At 39.1% G+C, this 19,816-nt stretch overlaps 3 protein-coding genes, 1 long non-coding RNA gene and 2 other non-coding genes across 7 annotated transcripts; 3 read left to right on the top strand and 3 right to left on the bottom strand.

Annotated features, from left to right (window-relative positions):
* Positions 1 to 89: 89 nt before the first annotated feature.
* TRNAC-GCA (transfer RNA cysteine (anticodon GCA)) lies at positions 90 to 161 on the bottom strand. The gene has a single exon. It is a non-coding gene; the product is annotated as a tRNA-Cys (tRNA).
* A 2-nt stretch (positions 162 to 163) lies between these two features.
* TRNAI-AAU (transfer RNA isoleucine (anticodon AAU)) lies at positions 164 to 237 on the bottom strand. The gene has a single exon. It is a non-coding gene; the product is annotated as a tRNA-Ile (tRNA).
* A 162-nt stretch (positions 238 to 399) lies between these two features.
* On the top strand, positions 400 to 1,691 carry LOC112277877 (uncharacterized). The gene is made up of 3 exons (XM_024510673.3): positions 400 to 669; positions 1,246 to 1,376; positions 1,546 to 1,691. Exons 1-2 carry the CDS (start codon positions 499 to 501, stop codon positions 1,366 to 1,368), a joined length of 294 nt encoding a protein of 97 aa, XP_024366441.1. The 5' UTR covers positions 400 to 498; the 3' UTR covers positions 1,369 to 1,376; positions 1,546 to 1,691.
* Positions 1,692 to 2,106: 415 nt separating this feature from the next.
* Positions 2,107 to 3,615, top strand: LOC141044989 (uncharacterized). Of its 2 annotated transcripts, XR_012216836.1 has the most exons (4): positions 2,107 to 2,247; positions 2,452 to 2,489; positions 3,030 to 3,129; positions 3,478 to 3,615. It is a non-coding gene; the product is annotated as an uncharacterized LOC141044989 (long non-coding RNA). The 2 variants fall into 2 exon arrangements; XR_012216837.1 differs by lacking the exons at positions 3,030 to 3,129; positions 3,478 to 3,615 and adding an exon at positions 2,832 to 2,971.
* A 206-nt stretch (positions 3,616 to 3,821) lies between these two features.
* Positions 3,822 to 10,172, top strand: LOC112277874 (chaperonin CPN60-2, mitochondrial). Its single transcript, XM_024510670.3, has 17 exons — positions 3,822 to 4,091; positions 4,802 to 4,820; positions 5,070 to 5,201; positions 5,504 to 5,663; positions 5,856 to 6,031; positions 6,211 to 6,306; positions 6,660 to 6,764; positions 6,948 to 7,034; positions 7,213 to 7,302; positions 7,543 to 7,623; positions 7,821 to 7,967; positions 8,260 to 8,355; positions 8,476 to 8,575; positions 8,777 to 8,880; positions 9,079 to 9,184; positions 9,486 to 9,564; positions 9,778 to 10,172. The coding sequence occupies exons 1-17, from the start codon at positions 4,051 to 4,053 to the stop codon at positions 9,899 to 9,901; spliced, it is 1,743 nt and encodes a 580-aa protein (XP_024366438.1). The 5' UTR covers positions 3,822 to 4,050; the 3' UTR covers positions 9,902 to 10,172.
* Positions 10,173 to 11,320: 1,148 nt separating this feature from the next.
* Positions 11,321 to 13,646, bottom strand: LOC112277671 (pectinesterase). Its single transcript, XM_024510260.3, has 2 exons — positions 12,410 to 13,646; positions 11,321 to 12,273 (listed from the first exon to the last, which is right to left on the bottom strand). Exons 1-2 carry the CDS (start codon positions 13,431 to 13,433, stop codon positions 11,579 to 11,581), a joined length of 1,719 nt encoding a protein of 572 aa, XP_024366028.1. The 5' UTR covers positions 13,434 to 13,646; the 3' UTR covers positions 11,321 to 11,578.
* Between the last annotated feature and the right edge of the window lie 6,170 nt (positions 13,647 to 19,816).

Genomic DNA, 19,816 nt, shown 5'->3' with positions numbered 1-19,816 from the left:
GGCTTGGTGTTTTCGGGTCCAACTGGGAAAAGATAGTTTGGACTCACGCGCGAGAACCTCAGGTGCAGATAAAATCTATTCTCAACGGTAGGAGGCAAGCGGGATTGAACCGCTGACCTATCGGACTGCAGCCGATTGCTCTACCACTGAGCTATACCTCCGTTGCCCTCTACAGGTCTCGAACCTGTGACCTTCGCGTTATTAGCACGACGCTCTAACCAGCTGAGCTAAGAAGGCTCCGATCCGATGATTCTGATTGTCAAAAACTCGTATTTATATGGTGTGAATTCTATAGCCGCACGACCATTGCATCCTCAAATTAGGGCTTGGGAGACCTTCAATGACGGACTTGCATCTACTGTTGCGAGTGCTGGGTTGAGACTTTTTTGCGGTTTTGCACGCCTTCGCAAGAATTTGATATCTCGGGTTAGACTTTGTCGTAGTGCATTTCGAGTTGGGTGTTTTGTTTTCATTTGCTGCGAGACTTGAGTAGCAGACATGGCTGGCGCGGCGCCTGCCTGGACGAAGAGACTTGTTATTCAGCTGGTGCGGGGACTTCCTGGCACGCGGATTACCCACCGTGGAACTGTGCGAGCTCTGGGGCTCCGTAGACGGCATCAGACTGTTTTCCGGGACGCTACGCCTTCGATTTGTGGGATGATTAATCAGGTTAGAGCGGCTTCTTCTACTTAGGAGGCGGGCCTTTGTATTTAATCGTGGGTGTTGTACACATTGTATTACCTGTGGAAGGCTTCTTTGTTGGTCGCCTTTGTTTATGCGTTTCACTTGTTTAACTGAAAGATTTGAATGCAAGATAATCAACAGTGATGTGCGAGAAACGTCGACTACTCTCTAATTTGTTTCTTCCTCCGGTCAAAGATAAATGTGTTTGTTAGAGAAAGATTATAGACTTTTTAGAAACACAAACAATTTATTGTAGGTGTTCTCATAACGAAGGTTACCATGCAACAGCAGAGTGGTGAATAGCCTGGATTTCTTGTGAGACAGTTGTCCAACTTTTTTGTGTTGTGAAATTCTCTACTTTTGGGTCGTAAATTGAGGGGGAAATTCTGGATGGAGCTTTGATAAGTAGCTCTCAGATTTCGCTCTAGGAATGTTCTCATTGAATTCTGTGCATGCTCGGATGGGCAACGGATGCTCTTTTTTGACGATCCCTTGATTGGCCTTTTTTGTTTCATAGCAGCAGTCGACCACAGTTATTGACGTAATGTTTGATTTCTTCAGGTGAAGAGGCTAGTATCTGTGGAGACTGAGGAGATGTACAATGCGCGACTGGAAGAAGATGCCAACAGGAAAGCAGTTAGGCCTCCTCACGTCATCCGCCACAGTCCTCAATCAAAGCAATGATAGGAGCAGTGAGTTTCTGAACATCTTTTCTGTTCAGACATGATACTTACATGGCTAACATGAGCCAACACTTCAGGATGGTTTAGTGTATCATCCATCACATTTCATGTCAACCTGAGATTTTTATTACTTTTTTCCTTATTTCAACTGATAGATTACCGTTTGCTCATGAATCAGATTTTGCGAGTGGAGCCACTATCTGATTCACCGTGAGAAACTGTGTTGTGCTCATTGTGCGGAGGAGGATAAGAAATGCTTTCTTGAAAATTATAGACTTCTCTACATGATAATAATATATTGGCTTGTGCCGTTTTTTTAATGCACCCATGTTGGTATCTTTGCTTGTTTGATTAGAAGTTTTCAAATCATCAGTTTTCATCTGATTTGAAAACGTTTGACAAGCACATGTCTGTAGAGACAGTTTTATTCAATTACAAATGGAGTGATTTAAGAATGTGGTGACCTGTGCTTGTTATCGTTGAAATTTTCTTAGAGATTAGAGGTTCACCACCGTGGTTTTATAAGATTCGAGTATGCAATGTCAAAGATACCCTAAACTCTGAACCTGAGGATAATTGGTACAGAATTTCATTGTGCACAACTGTAATCCCTTCTATCTGCCACGAACATAAGAGCTAAGTCTTAATGCCTTCCAGTAGTATTTTTACTAATTAGACAATGTTATGTCAACATTTCCAATTTTACGTTATTACAACTTGTGTCACTTAAAGACTATTGAAGAAATTGATACTATCAAATCAAGCATTTTACTATGCAAAATTTCATCTCATTCTACCGTTTCCTAACAGTGAACAAGTATAATTAATGGTCATGCTTTCTGCAGTTTCACATTGTTAGGGCCGTGTTCGCAATACAAAGGTCCGATTGTTCATGGCGTTGTGGACATCTCTGGATTATTTTTAACTAATATATATATAATTTGAAAATGGATTTGTCAGGATCTAGTGCATATTTGTTTTCAAAAATTAAGTATTTGTGTATGAAGTGATGTATCAGTAATTATCATAATTCTACTATTATGACTTTTAAATTAATCTTCACAATTTGAATGTGTTTGTTCAGAGAAACAGAAGACAAGCCTTAAACAAAATAATTTCTCAGTAAGTATAAAACGTTCTAACTGATCATTAAGTATGTATGCATGTCCTAAAAAACAAAATACAAAAATCAGGTTTTCCATATTTATTTTTAGGTTCTGAAAATGATTACTTTGTATATTGTGTATTTGTATTGCTTCCATCCAAATAATGATTGTCTAAGTCGTAGTTTTAGATTTTAATTGCCTTCAGTACATATCAATCAGCTGTGAGCATAAAATCATAACACAAAACTAAAATCCAAATATTTAATTACACACTCATTCTTTCAAATATATTGCATGGATATACTTCAATGTAAATTAATTCACATCAAACCACACGCGAACCCCATCAAATCTACAGGTAACTTATAATTTATGCAGAATCTCAACAATATCCCTAATCAAATCACTTATTGAAATTACAATTATTAATAAGATTGATAAAGAATTTAAGTTTTCCAAAAACAAACAATCAAACGATTACAGAGACTTTTTGATGGTGAGAGTTGTATTCTAAAACCTAATATCCGCATACAAACGGTTCTCATGCTTGTGGAAGACAATACATTCATCCTACAATCTAAAACCATTCATGCGAAATCTAGCACTGTGGAGCAAATGAAGACAGGCAACACTTAAAAAGAAATTCCAACTTCCAGGTTTTAATTACATTTTCTCTTCGCTGGCTTGAATTGGATATTAACTGCAGTAATTTTTAAGTCAGAGTGCTCCCACTGCTCTTAATTTTGTTAGAATGTTGCTATTCGCGTACACATTTCGTCACACTGATGGCGAGGTCTGTAAACTAACAAACATGGAGTTAAAGCCACTCATTTTAACAGATCCTATAATACATAAATATTTCTTGTGGTTGTTGACATCCTATCCCGTAGAACAACACAAAACGAGAAATCCTTTACCCACATTCCTGAAAATAAAAATAAAAACACAAAACACAAAGACACGAATGCTGTTGACTGAGAGTTGAAAATATACACGAGTAGCAGTAAGGCAAAGGACAACATGAATCGAAGATGGAAGAGGTAGTGAAAACAGTTGTCAACCGGCAGCCGAAGCAGTAAAACAGAGAAATGTGTTGTGAAACTTGCACCTTGGACGAGGAAATGAAGGGAAACAGCGAAGGGAATGAGCAAGACTCGCCGAAAATCTATGAATCGAATCGAAAAGACAAGTTGGTTGGAGTCCTTTGGACGGGGAGGAGAGCTCCGCTTTTCGGGGCAGTGAGAGAGAAGCTTCGGCTTCTAGATGCTTCCAGATGCCCCTTCGGTGACCCCACGCCGTCTCCCTTACAAACACTGGCAATCGTGTGACGGCTTGCTGTGCTCTTCCACGTCGAAGGTTTGAGGCCCCTCTCTAGACTCACGCAACCCAGCTACTGGTCTCGCACTTCTCACAACCATTCTACCTCCTCACCACCTTCTTTCCTTTGTCAAGCTCGATCGAAGTGTGGGTTTTTTTTCTTTTGGTTTTGTGGGTTTGCGCATTCCCGGGAGGTTTAAGGTCGGTGTGGGTGGTATCGGAGGTTTAAGGTTTAAGAAAAAAACAGGGGTTCGGCTACCATGTATCGTGCGGCGGCTACGTTGTCGGCCCGTATCAACAGGTGCTCTTCTGCCTCCATTCCTCTATCGTTCAAGGAAGGCGATTTTTTTTTTTTTTTTTTTTTTTTTTTTTTTGTGTGTGCTGTGAAGTGCAATGTGCTGATCAACTGGGTGTATCTCACTATTGCTGTTGTAGGCATTCACCATGTGTGTGTGTGAGAGAGAGTCTGTTGGTGTCTAATGTAGCACCTTGATTTCGAACTTTGTGTGAGGATAGTTGGTGTGTGCGGGTGATCTTTTAGGGTCGCAGCCTGGTAAGTGGGATTCTAGAGTCGTGGGTCCCTTTTCTGTGTTGCTGGTTTTGTTGTACTCTAATCGTTCCACGGTGTAGTTGTTTTCTTCGATATATCCTGCTTAGTGTTTGTCTGTTCTCCCACCGTTCTATGCGTGAGTCTGGTCTAGTGGCATTGCACTCCTCTCTAGGTGAGCCGTGACTGAAGTGGGTAGTTTTCTTTGATCGGCTTCGGGCCGCCTCTTGTGCATTTGGGTCCTGTACTGTTGATTGGCCTCCTGTAAGGATCATGAAACTTGATTCTAGTTTATTACGCAATTACTCAGTAATCATAGGTGTGGTTTACTTGGCGTCTGCGTTGTGTACGTCTAGTATCGGCACCACTCGTAGATGTATGAACTCGCACAGAAACAAAGTACTTATGATCACTTGACTTGCGGTTCTCAACCTAATGTGTTGTATGTTGTGTTTACTTTACAGGGGCCGCGCACTAGTACAAGTAAGTACTCTTGATCCAATCAATTCATTTGGTTTTTCTACAGACTGCAACTTGATGGTCTTTTATTTAGCCAGCAGCCTAATCGTAGACAATATTTAGCTGCAGTGATGTCCTCTCTCAGGTGTCGCTTGTGCCTCTGTCGTGGTTTGAAGCTGAAGTGTCTCCTTGCTGATGATTTTGCCATCGTGAAATACATCAGAATTGAGAACTTTGACTTCGAGGTGACTGACTTGAATTCGTGGACTGCAGAATTTTAATAAACTTCAGTCAACCCGGAATTTTTCTGCAAAAGATATTAGGTTTGGGGTCGAGGCCCGCGCCCTTATGCTTCAAGGTGTGGAGCAACTTGCAGATGCTGTTCAAGTGACCATGGGGCCTAAGGTACATTATTAGTTATTGGTACTGATTGCGTGTTTCAGCGATGGCTTTGATTTCAGTATTCTAGGTATGAAATTGAGACTCTGGTTGTACGAATGATTCTTGATAGAGTTTGCAATCATCCGTAACACGGAACTAGCTTTGACATGGGGTGTGTTGTGGTGGAGAATCGGCCTCTCTGATCCATTATATTACATTTTTCGCATCATTTGACTCGTGTTTCTACCTTGACAATTATCATGTCCACCGGTGTATGATTTGCGAGGAGGACTAATGTGCCGATATTGGGTCTTTTCTTTTAACAGGGGCGTACGGTTGTTATCGAGCAATCATTTGGCTCTCCAAAAGTGACTAAGGATGGGGTCACTGTGGCTAAAGCCATCGAGTTCAAGGACAGGCTGCAGAATGTGGGAGCGTCCCTTGTTAAATCAGTTGCTAGTTCTACAAATGATGTAGCTGGAGATGGTAAAGTCCCGGTTCTATCTAAATTTGGAGATATCGCTCTTACACGCATAGTTCCTGGACCCATTCTTTTTATTTTGTACGAAGGCTTGGGGAATTATTTTTGAAAATTTATGTCACCTTTTGATTTCGGCGAATTGATCCACACACCTTCTGTGAAAACATTTGGCTGACTCGAAAGAATATGTTTTGCAGGGACAACTTGTGCAACGGTGCTCACCCGAGCTATTTTTGTTGAGGGATGTAAGTCAGTTGCAGCTGGCATGAATGCAATGGACTTACGTAGGGGTATCAATCTTGCTGTTGACTCTGTCGTATCCCATCTAAAAAGCCAAGCCAAGATGATTAGCACATCGGAAGAGATTGCACAGGTGAGTACTCTTTCGCTAAATTCACCATTTCAAGGTGATGCATACTTCGATTTGAGGTTTTTGTACTGCGGGATTCAAGATAATTGGACCATTTCCTCATTTGTGTGGGCGTGGTGGAGAGCTGCGCATTGCGATTGTTTAATTAAATCACTCCATACAATCCTCCGTTTTTCTGCCAGGTTGGAACTATCTCTGCAAATGGAGATAGTGAAATTGGCGATTTGCTCGCTCGCGCCATGGAGAAGGTTGGCAAGGAAGGTGTCATCACTGTGTCGGTAAGTGAATGTTTGATTCTTACTAGGTGTGAGGAAAACATTAATCTCTATTGCATGTGGCATCTTGTACCTATGTTGATCATAGGCACATGACGTTGCTGGTAATTAGAATGCGTTTCCATTTATTACACGTTTTGGCCATCTAAGTGAAATCAGTTGAAGGTCCATACGTCAGTGGAACCTTCGTTCTTCTGTCAAATTGAAGATATTCATTTTTACTGCTGTTTCGAGAAGTAGTCTCATACTCATCCTTCCCACAAGGTCTCCATTCTAGCATTATGTGCCAGAGGGTATAGATTTCGATTAAATGCCATCTAATGGTCCAGTGATGTTCTCATGTGGTATTATCACAGGATGGAAAGACTTTATTTAATGAGTTGGAGGTTGTGGAGGGCATGAAGCTTGACAGGGGATATATTTCCCCCTATTTCATCACTAATGCAAAGACCCAGAAAGTGGTGGGTACTTGAATTAGAATGCCTCGTGTTGATCTACTCTATATGTGTACTGCAACCAATGTTTCTTGCTTTCCATCAATCACTGTTTAATTTTAAATCTGCGTGTGTCTGTTAAGCTTTTTTGGATTTAGATGAGCCTGAACTTCATTTTAACTTAGCTTGGCTTGTTTGACAATGAAACAGGAATTGGAAAATCCCGTCATCTTGATCCACGAGAAGAAAATCAACAGTCTTCAAGCGATTCTTCCAGTGCTTGAGCTCGTTGTCAGGGTAAGCCATCGTTAGTTTCGAAGCACTGTGTGAACATCGCTTTGTTTCCGTCAGCTATGTTGCCACTTCGAAGAATCTTTTTTGTTACATGTTTGAGCTGTAGATAGATCCATTTATGTGCGACTTAGTATATGCAATAAATTCTGGCGATTCTGATTACAGTTCTCTGATTTGATAGGATCAAAGGCCACTATTGATTGTTGCCGAGGATGTGGAGAGTGAAGCTCTGGCGACACTGATAGTCAACAAGCTCAGGGGAGGTGTGAAGGTATGTTTGCAGCTGTCGTGCGTCTCCTTACCCTAGTTTGAGGATTTGCGCTGTGGAGGAATTGAGCGCTCTTCGCCAGTTTGTAGCTCGGAAAATGATCAATCAATTTGTGTAATACACGAATGTGGATATTGCTAGTTTGATTTAAATCTAGTCCTTTCAGGTGAAGGGACTTGCGCTAACTGTTCGTACTTTCCTCTAATGGAATTTTTACGTCGTGTGCCTGACTGTGGAAAACAGGTGTGTGCTATCAAGTCTCCTGGATTTGGAGAGAACAGGAAAGCGCTCATGCAGGACCTTGCAGTGTTAACAGGTGGTCAGGTAATTAGTTGTTTCCTTACTTTTTTAAGGTCAAGAAGGAGCTTTTTCACCTAAGAAGGGTCACGTAACTTGGCTAATAATAGTTAGGTGTTTCAAACAATCGCTTTCTTTTTCTTTTTTCCATTTTCCCAAGTCAAATGAGACGCAATGTGTTTCTTGCTGTCTAATGTGTGTGGATGTATGTCATGTGGGTGCAGCTCATTAGTGAAGACCTTGGATTTAAACTCGAGAAGGTCACTCCCGATATGCTTGGAAAGTGCAAAAAGGTCACTGTATCGAAAGATGACACCATTATCTTGGATGGGGGAGGTGACAAGGCTGCGCTCGAAGAGCGAACTGAACAGGTGATTTATTATCTTTATTACGTTAGTCAAACTTAGATTGTTCGAGGATACGATTCGGTTCTTCGATGTGGGTGGAATTGCATGAGAATGTCGATATCAGTTAACTTGATGCCTCAGAGGATTCGCCGCTGTCGTGGGTCACGAGCTTTTATCTGCAATCTTGCTACTCATCATGAACTTTTTTTCACTGGTAAAATATGGATTTGATGTGTCTTGTTGATCTTCATCATATTCTGAAAAAATACATACATGGATTGTGAAATACGGACTGACAATCTCGGTTTCTTTCTAGATCCGAGAGGCTATCAGCGCTGCCACTTCCGACTACGATAAGGAGAAACTGCAAGAGAGGTTGGCTAAATTGTCAGGTGGTGTAGCGGTACTTAAGGTATATCCATGTACTTCAATTATCTGTCTCATTTACTCGTAATGGATTTGCATCTGCAGTTTGCAGTCCTGATTCGTTATTATTTTCGTTGAAATTGATTTTGGTTTTTTATAATTCTAGATCGGAGGAGCTAGTGAAGTCGAGGTAAACGAGAAGAAAGACCGTGTAACTGATGCATTGAACGCCACTAAAGCTGCTGTTGAGGAGGGTATTGTTCCTGGTATGTCCGACAAAATCAACGTTTTGTGTGATATGTAAACGTGTGTAGGTTTCTTTGAATTAGTGGCATCTCATGAATGGTATTTAGTGTATTGGATTGCCTAAATTTATATACGTAGATTTTAGAAGGCACGTCATGAATTGCGAAGCCCCTCTGGTGTTTCGTCTGGTAATGAATTTTCAATTTGATTGGGTGGAACAGGTGGTGGTGTGGCTCTTTTGTATGCTTCTCGAGAGCTGGAGAAAGTTCAAACTGCGAACTTTGACCAGAAGATCGGAGTGCAAATCATCCAAAATGCTTTGAGGGTATCATTTCTCAACCTACCCGTAGAAGTCCACAATGACTTGTGGTCATCTCAGTTACTCTTTAACGAAGTAATTCATCACGATGCGTGTTGAGCTAGTAAAAGATTACTCTACGGATGAGGGCTAAAGCATGGTTCAAGATTATCTGTTATGCTAAAGCTTTAAACTCTTCTGAGATGTAATAAACTTGTGTTATAGATGCCTGCGTACACAATTGCACGCAATGCTGGAGTGGAGGGAGCTGTCGTTGTTGGAAAGCTTATGGAGCAAACAAACATGAGCATTGGATATGATGCTGCAAAAGGTTGGTTGAATTTTCTTGCGCCTCGAACTTGGGTTGAATTTAGAACACTGTCGATTGGAATCATCTATGAGGTTGACAATTCCATCCAACGTTGCCGATTTTTTGATTGGAGGCTTAATCACTAATTCAAATCTCAATTATGTCGCACCAAAATCCTGTTGTTTGAATAATGTATCTTATGCCCACGTACACACACACATAAAAATTTCATTCACTTTTCATAAAACATATGTTTGTAGTAATCCTGCTACTTAATCGATTCGATAAACTTTCTTGCTGATTATCCTTTTTTAATTTGCAGCCGAGTACGTCGACATGGTGAAGGCTGGAATTATTGATCCTGTAAAGGTTATTAGAACAGCTCTTGTTGATGCCGCTAGGTACTTTTTTCTTCCTTGGATTCTGGCTTGCTGATCCGCGCATCCTGTCCTTCATTGATGCCCGAGTTTTGGGGATCCGTATGTTTGTCTCTAGCTTGTTTGTCTTCTGCTGACACTTGATAAGTAATTTGAGGTTTTGTTACTCCTAGCTGTACAAGTTTCTTGCACATGGGTCATTCAGTCATTGATTCTAACTCGTTCTTCTGTGTGCAGCGTTGCATCACTGATGACAACAACTGAAGCAGTAATTGCTGATTTCCCGAAGGATGACAAGGAGGCCATGCCTGGCATGGGAGGTGGAATGGGAGGAATGGGAGGCATGGGAGGAATGTACTAGATGACTTGAGGGATACGCAGGCAGTTGAAATGTTTCAAAATCAATGCGTTGAGGTTTAGGGGACAGCCGCTCATTACAGCGTTTGGAACAAAGTGCATGCAGTGATAGGGAGATTCATCCTGCAAGCCGCCGGAGAATAGTCTAATTCGGCCATACAATGTAATTAAAGAGTCAGTTTTGTGATCCTCTAATAAGCTCGAGGAAGATTGACATGGTCCATTCAAATCATGAATGTGTCTCAACCTAATACATTCAATTATTTATTTGGATACTGAACGCTTTTCTTAGACTCTTTGGCCATTGGGTGTGGGTGAGGTAGGGAACTGTTACCTTCTAGATTTAAAGCTATTATGAGACAAAATGTCGGAAGATATGTTGCTTACACGGATCTGTTAAAAGAAACAGTGCGCTTGAGTAACAAAATATATTTTCTAGACTCAAAAACAATGTGCTTCAAAATAACAAAAGAATGGTTGGATATAATATTTTAAAAAAATATATGACAAAATAAATGTGTACTTTTTCAGGTACTTTTAAATGTATTAACTTTAATACTTCTGATGGGTATTCTTACATATGCATGAGCACTTGTTTAATTTAATGCAAGGTAAATAACTTATCACTATATTATAGTATATCAATTATCCGTATAAATAAACATATAATATGTAGTTGGAATCACATACACATATTATATACATGTATATAATATAATACTACGAATAAATGTAAATCATAAGTTTCCTCAAACAATTAGTACGTAGATAATTTGAGAAATAAACAATATTCCAAACCTAATCTTGGAAATGCACAATTGGAAGCACTTATCAATATGCTATAAATTAAAATTTTAAAATTTACCAGAAAAAAATAAACAAATAAAATACAACACCAAACATCAAGCTAAAAATGTTCTTGTGGATGTGGATCATTTACACAAAATCAATATTGTCATACTTGGTAGTTGAACTTACAAACTCAAGGAATGAAACACTGTTTATTCATAGACTGTATTCACTACTTGAATAATAATTTACTAGAAGCAACGGAAAGACTGGGCACTAAAACAAACGAACGCAGCACACAAACAGCACATGGACAGAAAGCATAATTAGTGGTCAGCGAGTGCGGAACTGAATCTCTTGAAGCCTAAGAAAACTTGTCTCAGATTGGACTTTTTGTCATCGAAAATGACCCGCTTTCATCTCCTCACAGAAATCGGTGTCGGAATCTAGACTTCAATCACAGATTTCTGTGTGTGAAGTTAATGCTACAAGCGATCGCCACACACTGAAATAATTGACACCGATAACTGTAACTGTAGGTCGCAGAGCCGGAGAAACTTGTACAATGTAGGATGTGTTTTATACAGTAGGTCTAGACAAGAATCAGAGGCTCAGAAGTGGGCACAGTGAAGGATGAGAGTAATAAGGGGGCGGACCAATTCGGTGCCCAAAGAATGGTATATGATTTGTGTGTGTTTTACAAACAATAAAAATGCTCTGCTTGGAAAAAAAGAAGCGCTGGGTTTTGTTATCTAGACCCACCACAACGGGTCTGAATTCACATCCTTGCTGCTTTTCCTAGACGGGGGTGACGCCCGCAGATAACAGTCCAGTTCGGACCGAAACCCTAAAGCTTCAAGACAATGAGACAGATGAAGCAGGCGGCCCATTTTTACACAGCGGCATTAGAGTATGGCATGCCGAGGTCCGTGATCCAGCTCTTGCCGTCGATGAAGCTCGCTGCTTGGTACTTGTTCGCCGTCTTGGAGTCACTGATTCCGTGCGACCATTTCACCCTGTAGCGCCTGTTCGATCCTGGGCCGCTACCCTTGTATTCGGCGAAGAAGGATGTGTACAATCCGAAGTCGGTAGTATTCCATGGGAGCCATCCCTTGGGGTCGACATGAGCTTGGATGCTGGGTCTCAGCAAGACGCAGACGGAGTAAGCCTTCCAAGGGCGGCCAAGGAAGGTCGGGTAGTACTGGACGTTGCGCTTCAGATCAGGGGTGCCGTCAAAGTTGCAGTCCTGGAACGCAAGGCCGGTGTTCTGGTGCTTGTCGGACCTTCCCTGGGCAGTGTAGGTGTTTTGCTGACCTTGCAATGTGGTCTTCTTAGCGACAATCTGGCAGTTCTGGAATACCGCGTTGGCATTTCCGAAAATGAAGTCGACGGTGCCCATGACGATGCATTCGCGGTAGAATTGGCGTAATGAATGGCAGTAGAGAGTGTCTTGGAAGCTATCGAATTTCACCCGGTAGAAGGCAACCTTGTCCGCGGTAACACGCGTGGCCACAGCTTGGTGTCCAGCTGCTCCAGCGGTGTTTCGGCACGTAAACATCTTCCCGATGAATCCTTCACCTTGCACAACTGCGCACCAAAAGTGTTTCAACAATTTTAGATGATATTCAGATCGATAGAAGCTAGTGAAATCATGCACAACAGTAATTATTGATGTTTTCGGGAAGGATGTTAATAGACCAGATATTGTTGTAATAGATCTTACTCATCGTTGCGGACAAGTAGGTAGTCATTCCCTTCATCAGCCCGACGTTCCTTTTTCCAGTGAAGATGGTCTTGTCGATACCGTCTCCGATAATTGTCAATTTGGCCAGCTTCTTGGGAATAATGATCTGCTCATCATAAACTCCGGCCTTGACGTAGATCACATATCGAGTTGCACCCGACGTAGACGCCCTTTGAATGGCTTCTCCCACGGTCTTGTACTTCCCAGATCCGTCCTTGGCAACGATAACATTATACGAGGGAGGAAGTGTGAGAAGATGTCTGCTGGTAGCACTGTCCATCCAGTTTGGAAGGAGGTTTTCCTCCTGTGCCTCATTGGTGGAATACTCCACGTTCATGAGACGGCGATGCGCACCGTTACCTAAGAACGAACCCAAATCGGGCATGCTTAGACCAGTGGCCAGACCGGCCCAGTTTTTGATTTCGTTACCATACATACAAAAACCGTTCACTATCGCCAGCGTATTTCCAATGCATTGCTCCGACTTAGACGAGCGCTCCAAGAATGAGGCAAATTCAGGCGAACCAGATTCCTCCAAGACGTCCTTGCAGGTATTTACGTTGGTAAGCGCCGCACTCAACTGTGTCTGAATGTCCGCACAGGTTTGTTCTCGAAGTGTCTGATTGGTAATATCCATCGAGGCGTACACCCTTGCAAACAATTCCCTGGCGCTAGTCAGAAGCTCCTTGCACTGCTCATTGGTGGTTCCATCTGAAAGTTGTCCGACTTGTTCGTCCGAAGACTTGATCGACGCCTTCGACATACCCACTGGAGTTCCATCCGATCCGGCTAGTGATTCCCTACAGGTGTCTGGGTAGTCTGTGGCTACGCATGCTGCAGGGTCGCCATTTCCGTCATCCTTACCGCTTCTCATTCCCAAGGGAATTGCGATACAGATAACAAGCACCACAACTAAGGATACACTCAAAACAGTCGCAACGCAGCAGCGACGGCTCTTTGGTCGATACGATCCCACCATAGGCTTCTCATCATCATGAGTCATCTTGAAACCTAAAGATTGCAGCTATACTGCACCCAAACACAAATGCGAATTGGAACTTGATCACAAACAACTCTTCTCCTCGATTATAACCAAGGAGCCACCAAGCTACCAAAGCAACAGCAAGTATCATACGACAGAGGTCCAGCTCGTGACGATGCGAGGGATTTAAGGAGATCGCTTCCAGTTCTGTGGGCACAACAACCGAGGCCCGCGATCCTGAATTCTGACTCTCATTGCGCAATGGAGTATTTATGGATTTCGCGTAGCGCACCGCGTTGAGGAGAAGTGATTCAGAGAGCCGTGATGCGGGCATCTGGGGGGGCTAAAAATGACGAAAGGGGACGCGGTTCCGGGCGACGGGGGGGAAGTGGGTGAGGAAGCAGTGAGTAGGGCGGGGGGTGGAGCCATGCGAGACCCCGCGAGTGCGGCACAGACCTCGGCAGTCTGGCGATGCCTGGTTCCGTCGGGGGGGGGGGGGGGGTGTGTGAGGGGCTTCTTCAAAATAAGCAACCCTGAGAAAATGGGCGCATTCTGGCGCAGCATCCTCGTCGAACTCTCGCCCTCTCTCGGCTTTCCTCCTCCACTTCCTCTACCTGGCGTCGCATTTCTCGCAGCGCCGCTGCTGCTGCCCCCGCGCGGCGCGGCGATCCCTGCATCTCGAATCTAACGTTGCCCGTTTCGAATACGTCCGCGGTGTTGGACGAATGAATTGTGTGTATATATATATATATATATATATATATATAATGGGATGTGTCCTTTGAAAATCATGTTTGTTGTATTTGATTTTAAGAAATGTCTTTTTGCTTAACAATTAAAATTACATGTGTCTATGTGTGTGTGTATATATATATATATATATATATTAGGACTAAAGATCTTAGTTTTAAATTGTAGGCTTTAATTATCTATTCTTATCTTAATATTACACTATATGATATTTTTTGACTCATTGTAGGTAGAATATAAAATAGGGTATTGCTAATGCCTCTACAATTTTTTCTACTATGACTACAATCCACCACCTACTACATGTCATAGCCAAAGCCCCTTATGGCAATTCTGAGAGGCATTAGGTTATTTTATCATGATTGCATGACATGCAATTAGGTTTGCTTATTACAAGTAGGCAATCAAAGTGTTTCAATTTGGAAAGGTGTCAACAATGTCAAGCTCTACAAGAAAGAAACATTGCACATAAAGTTGTAAATAGAGTGATGGACACATTGCATACACAAAGACTGTATGAGAAGAGCATATATGATTTTGATGGATTGTACATTGAGTGAGTGATAGGACATAGTAGCAATAGCAAAAACTATGGTGATATTAGTAATACTCTAAAAATATTTATATTTTATTGTTTGATTTATTTGATTAAAAACTTATAATTATTATGCTTGATAAATAATTTAAAATAATCTTAAAATAAATAAATTCTCTAAAAAAAATCTACATACTCTTATAAAAGATGTAGACATTGTTACAACCTATGTATCTAATAATGCTTGAAAATATAGCCATTATTATGAAGACTTTATATATTTATTGCTTTAATTTTTTCATACATACAATGAAATAATTAAAACCTGACCAAAGTCAAAAACAACAATTTATCTAGTAGTATTTGTATTTTTAATTTTTTATTATATATATATATATATATATATATATGTGTGTGTGTGTGTGTGTGTGTATGTATGTTTGTGTGTGTATATATATATATATATATATATATGTATGTACAAATTATTAAAGTACCAATCCTAATCTACCAATTAATTTGAAGCAAGTAAAAAATAAGACAATTTAAAAATAAAAAAAATCCAAAATAGAAGCATAGGACCTTAAGTCTGAATGGTTTTTGTATTTTTTAAATTCATTTTAGTAAATTATTTATACTAATTATTAAATATAATTAAACTTGGTCAAATTATATAAATTATATTCCACAAAACTTTACATTAAAAATCTATTCCTAAGAAAAATATTGTATTTCTTATAAAACCATAAGAGAATATAAAAATTAGCCAAAATTTAGAGTTAAATTCCTCAAATACACAATTAATAATTAAAATCAGATGGTTTCTATGTTTTATTCGCAATGGTGCAAAAAATAGGCTCTATAGTAATCCAAGACTAAAAGTAAAGTTTTAAAATTCACATCTAAATATAGCATTTGTAAGGTGATCAAAGATATACAAGTCCACCTTGTGGCTCACAAAGAATTAAAAATCAATGGTCAACTTCTTTAATTTATGTTATGAATGAAGAAAAAATTAAACAAGTGCACTCAAAATTATTAATATAACAAAAGATTGCCACCAATGTAAACAAACCACAAAACTTCTAGCTCCAAACAACCAAATTATTTGCAATCAATAAAATGCAATTCTTTTTCAGTCAATTTCATTTAAAACTCTTTTAAATTTCATCTCCTTGAAATAGCTACATAGAAACATTGAAACACTTGATTTGGTTGTAGCACCTCATCATTTTTCGAATAATACTTAAAACATCTTTGCCAAATTTCTTGAAAAGCGGCAACATATGGTGCTCACAGAAATCACAAGCCAAATAAACTGATTTCATGGATAATTATGCTTTGTAAGATTACTTTTATTGCACCAGATACTCACCTTTTGTTTCAAATGGAAAAGATATAAAGAGAAAGGATATTCAACGTGCGTGAAGAATTGAATTCCGAGATAAGAACCGCAACTTGGATTGTGATCTTCTTTAGAAATATTTGGATTCATCTGCACCTTTTTATTAGAAAGCATCAGACTGCACTCACCTCATTCACTGTGTTTTTTTAAAGACAGTCTTAATAGACATCTTTCTTCCTGAGCAATATTCGGCAACTCTAGAAACGGAGATCTCAATTTCTTACAGCATTGTAATTCCATTCTCATTGTCAGATCCATTTCAGGAATGATTCAAGGTAACTTTCACCGCTAAGGGAAATCGCTAATCAGGAAATGCTTTCCCAGTCTACTAACCACGAAATGCTATGCCGTTCTGAAGGCTCTTACACATTATAACAATAATTATTATTCTTTTGGTCCAGCTGGGGTATACACATCGCATTGATTGATAAGAGAACAACAAGAGAGGACAAGACTATTCACTACATGTTGTGACGCATTTCCGTTTGAGGAAAATGGTGGATTCAGGAACTTTTCAATGATGGATCGAACAAGCTTCAGATCGTCACCGAACCAAACCAGGAAAAAGTGACGAATCCGCCACTAGGCTGGCGGTAACTGCTCACAACCCAACAGTTACTAGAAAGACGCTGTTGTTTCTGTATGCTATGTTCCAGTCCACAACGCAACGTGGTTCTTGCCGGAGCGTCTTTCCACGAGCAAGCTTCGCAACGAACATGTGCCAAGTTGAGGAATCGGTTTATTCGAAGGATTGTGGAAACTATGAGGAACGCCCGTGCTGCAGAGTTATCTGACCCCCCCCCCACGTTCATCCATTTTCTCGGGCCTCGTCGATGAATCAAGTCAATTTTCCAAAATCCCACCGTGTCACCCCCTGACTTGCTCTCGTAACGCATTTAATTCCAACTCTTGTTGGCTTGCTGGAGTCTGTCGTAGTTCCGATACATTCTGAGCTCTGGTGTGCTTGGTTGACTTGCAGATCACACTAAATATAAGCACTGTGGCGTGGAGATTCGAAGAATTACCTGAACACAGCAGAGAAGACCGTGTATTAGTTGCCATCCTGAGATCAACAGGATGAGAATTCTATATTTGGAATGAGTGAGAGCTGTTTAAATTGGAATAAAGTTATTGTAAAAAAAGACACACCAGGTGCTTCTGACTATTGATTCTGAAGCTCCTCACCAGCGCCTTTGATGTCGGCCTTCTACCGTAACCCACGTTTCCAGAAACTGTCTGCCTTGTTTCTTCACCATGCTTGTGGTGATCAACGGAATAAGAGGCTTCGAGGCCGAATTTCAGCAACGTCATGTGCTGTGCTTCAGGAGGGAGATGGTGTGTTTTCGCTCAGATAAACTTCGAATTCACCGTGAGCTTGAATCGATGAACACTAACCCAGTCATATTTTTCTTCACTTCAGTGATCGTAAATATAGTGTTGGAGTGTCGGAGATGAATGCATGTCTGATGTGTGCCCACATTGCCACCCATTTGCACGGTCACATGATGTCATTAATGGAGAAACATACAAGCTGTGCTCCGTAAAACTCTCCGTCCGGCTCTCCAGCTCGCCTCTTCGCCGTAGACTACATCAATTTTTTCATTCCTCGAAGTTTGTGCTCGTTCCTCCTGAATTCTCCCGACGTCAACGATATTCATGGTCATTGTTTACCTTCCAATAGCTGTGGACGGCTTCACACAACTTGCATCAAGTTGGAATCATTCACATCGATTTGAATTGTTACTGTGGAACTTGGCAATTGAAGGCATCCGCTATCTACGTCGATCTATACGCAGATCTGTACACACACTAGAACATGAGTTTTGTTTCGTTTGTATTCCGGATGGATTGATAGATTGAAGTACATGGTACAAGGAATTGACATCTTTATCTTCTATTGCCAGAAAGGCGGAGTAAGCGTCCTCAAAACTACTTAGCTCCTAACTAAGATTCCTAATTGACTTAGCCAACTAACTAAGATTTACATTTTCATATATAATCATGTATTAATTACCACACCTTTTTGCTGTATGAACCAAATAAACATGGTTTCTTTACAAGATTAGAGATTAGACTAAGTATCATTCTATTTGAAAGAATAGTCCTTTTTTTAATTAAGAAGTTCATTTTTTATTAACAAAATTGGTTCAAGAGAAGTGTTTTTGTAAATATTCCTTTTGATTTTTGCAAAGTAAGTTATGAGTCTCTCTATTGTAAACTAAAAGTATATATTAGAATAAAAAATTATTTCACTAATTGATCTATAGAAAAAATCAATATTGTTAGAATCCTATCAAGTTGAAATTTCTTTAGGTACAAATCTTACAATTTTAAAGAGCCACCAACTTGATTGTCATTATTTTGGCTTGTTTGGAAGATAAAACTTCATTGTATTATAAGATTTTACATAAAGTATCTACTTGAAATATTTTAATATATATATATATATATATATATATATATATATATTTATAGGTAGAATAAACCAATTATCTTCCTCTATTATTTTATCTTCTTATAGAAGTTGGAAGTTTTTTGAAGCTAATGAGTTCCTTTCCAAGGTATATAAATCAATTCAATCTTTATCTTTTGATAAGGCTACTTAAAAAGACAATAGTAGATTTTATTCTACATATAACTAATGCTTGGAGAAATCATGTTATATTTTTATTTATTTATTTATAAATAATAAATTATGTAATGATTAGAATTAAATATTTAACCCATTGAAGTTCATTTAAGTAAAAGAAATTAAATTTATAGGCTTTAATACATCCATTGATAAGACAATATTTATGATTGTACTACAAAAATCTATTCTTAACTTCTTTAAATGAAGAATGGATTTTAAAGCTAAGATAGGGCTTAGTAGTGATCAAACTTTGTCAATTTTACTCTAAACTTTGAAACCATTTGTGGTTTCAAGTAAAGGCCCAAGCATAATCTGAGTGTCATACACTTAGATCTTCTAGCATGATTTATATATATATATATATATATATATATATATATATATATCATATATATAATAAATTATAAAATCTATATCATCTATTTTGTGTTATTTAGCATTATCTTCTAGATCAATTAAGCTAACGCGACCAATTTCACAATCTATATAATATATAGACCAAATCACCTTAACTTTTGTTACAAAGGTTATATTTTTCAAAAGAAAGTTCTTTACTTAAGTTTTTTTTTTTTTTTTTTTTTTTTTTTTTCCAATAGCATTGAGAGATTTGGCTCAAATTGCAAGAAAAAAATTAAAAAAAGAAAAGAAAATGATATTGGCAATTATAATTCTACCTAACATATTTTATTTAATGGAATGCCAAAAATCATATTTGTTGGACATTTTTTCTATATAGAATTGATTATTATCTTTTGTTTTAAGAAAAAGACTAGAATAAGTCACAAAAAGTTTGTTGATGTTTTTATGAGTTGTCCAAGTCCATCCAAAATTATTTTTGTAATAAGATCCAAGATTTTATTTATTTATTTATTTTTTATTTTTATAATTTTTTATTACAAATAAGCTACAATTTTTTATCAATTGATTTTAAGGCCCAGAGCCTTTTTTTAAATTTATTTTATTATAATTTTAATAATTATTTGAAAATTATCTTCTTTTCTTTTAATTGTAATGATTAAGTCATAAATAAGTTGTAAAATCATTTTTTAATCTTCATTCTTAGGATTTTCTATGCCTTGCCT

Source organism: Physcomitrium patens, chromosome 26 (genome assembly GCF_059467195.1).
Source record: "Physcomitrium patens ecotype Gransden chromosome 26, ASM5946719v1, whole genome shotgun sequence".
Taxonomy (NCBI): Eukaryota; Viridiplantae; Streptophyta; class Bryopsida; order Funariales; family Funariaceae; genus Physcomitrium; species Physcomitrium patens.
The sequence above is the reverse complement of the archived record's forward strand: the minus strand, read 5'-3'. Positions and strand labels throughout refer to the sequence as shown.